The sequence below is a fragment of the Chiloscyllium plagiosum genome, chromosome 20, assembly GCF_004010195.1.
Source record: "Chiloscyllium plagiosum isolate BGI_BamShark_2017 chromosome 20, ASM401019v2, whole genome shotgun sequence".
NCBI classification, from domain to species: domain Eukaryota; kingdom Metazoa; phylum Chordata; class Chondrichthyes; order Orectolobiformes; family Hemiscylliidae; genus Chiloscyllium; species Chiloscyllium plagiosum.
This window is the reverse complement of record NC_057729.1, coordinates 20,154,695-20,158,361: the sequence shown is the minus strand read 5'-3', so window position 1 is coordinate 20,158,361 and position 3,667 is coordinate 20,154,695. Positions and strand designations below refer to the sequence as shown.

Below are 3,667 nucleotides of genomic sequence, written 5' to 3'. Positions count from 1 at the left end.
GAGGGGGGGTGGGGGGGGGGGGGGGGGGGGGGGGGGGGGGGGGGGGGGGTGGGGTTGGGGGAATTTAGCTTAGAATGCAATCGGTAGATGAAGGTGAGGGAGAACGTGATAGGTCAGAGAGGAGGATGGAGCGGATAGATGGGAAAGGTCTGGAGGGAGGTGCCAAATTGAAGACTTGGGACTGGGATAATGTGGGGGGAGGGGAAACTGGTGTAATCCACATTGATCCTGCATGGTTGCAGGGTCCCAAGGTGGAATATGAGGCGTTTGGTGGTGAGGATTTGGCGATGGAGGAGGCCCAGGACCTGCACTCAGAGAACATCTCTGGGAACCTGCACCAACCAACTCCACCCCACTGTGGCTGAACACTACAACTCCCCTTCCATTCTGCCAATTCTTTTGCTTTAGACAATTACCCATCTTTATTTTCATTATTATTGAATATGCCACCGCTATACTCTCAAGGAGAGAGTAAGATTCTAACTCTACACTGTGTAAAAATGTTTTTCTTCATGTCACCACTGCTTCTTTTGCCAATCACCTTGCCCTCTTGTTCTTGAACTTTCCAATCAAATTGTTACATGGCAAATGTCATTTGAAAATACATGTACAACATATCAATACTCTCTATAACCTCATCCAAAAAAAGAAAGAAGTTTATGAAACAAGAATTGTCCTTAACAAATCTGTATTGGCTCTCCTTCATTCATCAACATTTCTTCAAGAGACCAGTAGTTTTGTGAATAATAATTTCTAAAAGCCTTTCCACCACTGAGATGAAACTGCCTGACCTATAATTGCTGAGCTTCTCTGTCCACTTTTTTTAATGTATTCTGCAGTCCTCTGCCATCATCTATATTTCTTAGGGGCTTTGGAAATTTATAACTAGTATAACCACAATTTCCACCCATATTTCTTTTGGTATTCTTGAGTCATTTGTCCCTGGTGACATATCAATTTTAAGCACAGCCAGCCTACCAGATAGCTTCTATATAATTTTCATTCAATCCAGTGTCTCAACTACCTTTTCTTTCACTATGACTTGAGCAGCACCTTCTTCTCTGGTGAATACAAATGCAAAACACATATTTATTATTGCAACTATGCACCTGCCTCCAAGTATAAATTCAGTTTCCATTCACTAATCAATCTCAATCCTCCTTTAGTATTCTTTTATTCATTATATGTCTAAAGAGACTTTAACATTATTTAATATGCTAGCTGGCTGTCTCTTCTCATACTCTCTCATTGTTTCTTTTTGTTGTTCAATTTGTCCTCTGTAGCACTGTGGCTCAGTGCTTAGCACTGCTAAGTGAAAGTGGGTACTGCAGATGCTGGAGATTAGAGTCAAGATTAGAGTAGTGCTGGAAAGGCACAGCAGGTCAGGCAGCATCCAAGGAGCAGGAAAATTGACGTTTCGGGCAAAAGTCCTTCATCAGGTTAGTACTGCTGCGTCACAGCACCAGGGACCTGGGTTCGATTCCACCCTCGGATGACTGTATGCGTGGAGTTTACAAGATCCCCCCACCCCGGTTTCCTCCAGGTGCTCCAGTATCCTCCCGCCATCCAAAGATGTGCAGGTTAGGTGGATTAGCCATGCTAAATTGTCCACAGTGTTCAGGGATGTGTAGGTTGGGTGCATTAGTCAATGGTTAAATGTAAGGGAATGGGTCTGGGTGGGCTAGTCTTCAGAGGGCTGGTGTGGACTTGTTGGGCCAAAGGACCTGTTTCCACACTCTAGGGATTCTAATTAATTGAACTTTCTACTTGTGGGCTGGTTCTTCATTGTGTCATCCATTTATCATCTGTCACATGAATGGATTTCTGCTTTATCCTAATATTTATAGATTACTTTTATCATGCAGGTATCAATGGATTTTTGTCTTACTTTTTTTCCCCTCTTTCTGCATAGCTTGCCTTCCTATTGTCATGTTTGTCACACATTTTTATCAATTTCTTCTTAGTTTTCCACATATTTATTATTGGTTTTGTGCACATAAACTGGTCATTCCGGTTTCATGATCTGAACATCTGGGCAGTGGGTTACCACAATTCATGATTAATTCTTTCTTAGACATCTTTGCGACGGCCATTTGTACCCCTGTGAACAAAATTTATAATGCCTATAAAAAGGATGAAACAAACTTACAAATACATATTTTAGAATAACACAATAAAACCTATCGATTGAATTGCTCGTAAGGTTTCAACCTCTTTCAAAACCACAGGTTAGAAAGTTGATATTTCTCTGTGGAACTATGAGATTGTGAGATGAATTTGAGTTTGCTATAAGATTGCAGGCAATGTATTTATTTTTTTCCAAGGAATATATGAAGATAAATGTTTTTAATTTTAGCTATGATGTGTGACATTTTTTTAAAATGAAAATTAACAATTAAAAAATCCATAAACCTCTTTCCAGATAAAATCCATATCAAATAAATAGTCTGTATACTTTCCTTTTAAATGGTTAATTTTGTGTGGGCTGTAACAAAAAGAAAGTACTACTGATTACATTCATTGTATCTTTTCTATCCTATAATGTTCAAAACAGCCAATGAGAATGGTTTCTGTTGTCACCCATCTCAATTACAATGGAATATTAAATGTTGAAAATTAGAGAAAGCAAAATCTGATTAGCCTCCTGCCTGACACAATTTGAATTAAGGTCTTTTCAGTGATTTGAGAAGTTTCGAGCACAGATGGAAATACAGACTGGCCGAGCTAACCTCAAGACAGAGAGAGTTTGAGCTCAAACCAAACATAGTGCCTTAAGGAGGAAGGTTGTTCCACCCAAAGCTGGAGCTCTCTAGAAATAAAGGTTAAATAAACAAGAAATGGTTTATGACAACTATCAGGTATAGTTAGGATAGAAAATCAGGCAAAATATAGAGGACTAAACTTTAGGGAGCCTGCAGAAGCATGAAATGTGGTGTGCAGGGTAACCTCATTAGGTGAGACTGAAAGCCTTAGTTTCCACATGGCAGGTTGAAAGACTGCACTTTTAGCAACATACAGTCTATCTTGACTTGCACAAGCCTATGGCAGTTCCTACTTGCAAAATATTATTATTCTGTGAATACTCATTAGCATATTTTTTAAAATTATACTTCAAGATAGTCAATGTGATTCATGAGAATGATACCTGGTTCACATTTGCACCAATTGCTTTTGTGTTGTGTGCTGTGCTGGGTGAAGGCAATGTGATACATTGGTTAAGTAGATCTCTCGTCATTCTTCCATGGAGGTTTTCTTTTTAAAACTGTCTGTACCCTCTGTCAAGGCTGAATAACCAAGGCCCAAGGCTCTGGTGAGGGTAGAGGGCTCCTGTGCTCAAGTTGGAGACAGGGCTGCTGTGCTTATGTCATGACTATGGCCAAAGAACTCAGGTTGGGAATGGGGTCTAGGGTCTGGAAGGAAGAGGTCTACAGCCTGTGATTTCAGTCCCTGGCCCTGTTTAAAGTTGTAACGTGGATAAAATTAACATGAGGGTGCATTGGACTGGAAGTGGTAAATTGTGGCCTATTAATTAGATGACTAAATTTGGAATTCTAAGTCTGGGAAACATAGTTTCCAAAGAGGCTGTCCAGTCAGTTGAGTTTCTTCAATCCATCAGGAATAGTTGTCCACAATGAGGAAAACTTTTGTCTGGAACATAAACACAAAA

The 3,667-nt window shown here is 40.1% G+C and overlaps 1 protein-coding gene across 1 annotated transcript in view; it reads right to left on the bottom strand.

Moving 5' to 3' along the window:
- The window catches only part of ripor3 (RIPOR family member 3), a 210,481-nt gene extending 208,275 nt beyond the window's left edge, over nucleotides 1–2,206 (bottom strand). The window contains exon 1 of the mRNA XM_043710258.1: nucleotides 1,889–2,206. Coding sequence (XP_043566193.1) covers nucleotides 1,889–1,931 — 43 coding nt within the window. The 5' untranslated portion in view covers nucleotides 1,932–2,206. The remainder of the gene's footprint in view (nucleotides 1–1,888) is intronic.
- Between the last annotated feature and the right edge of the window lie 1,461 nt (nucleotides 2,207–3,667).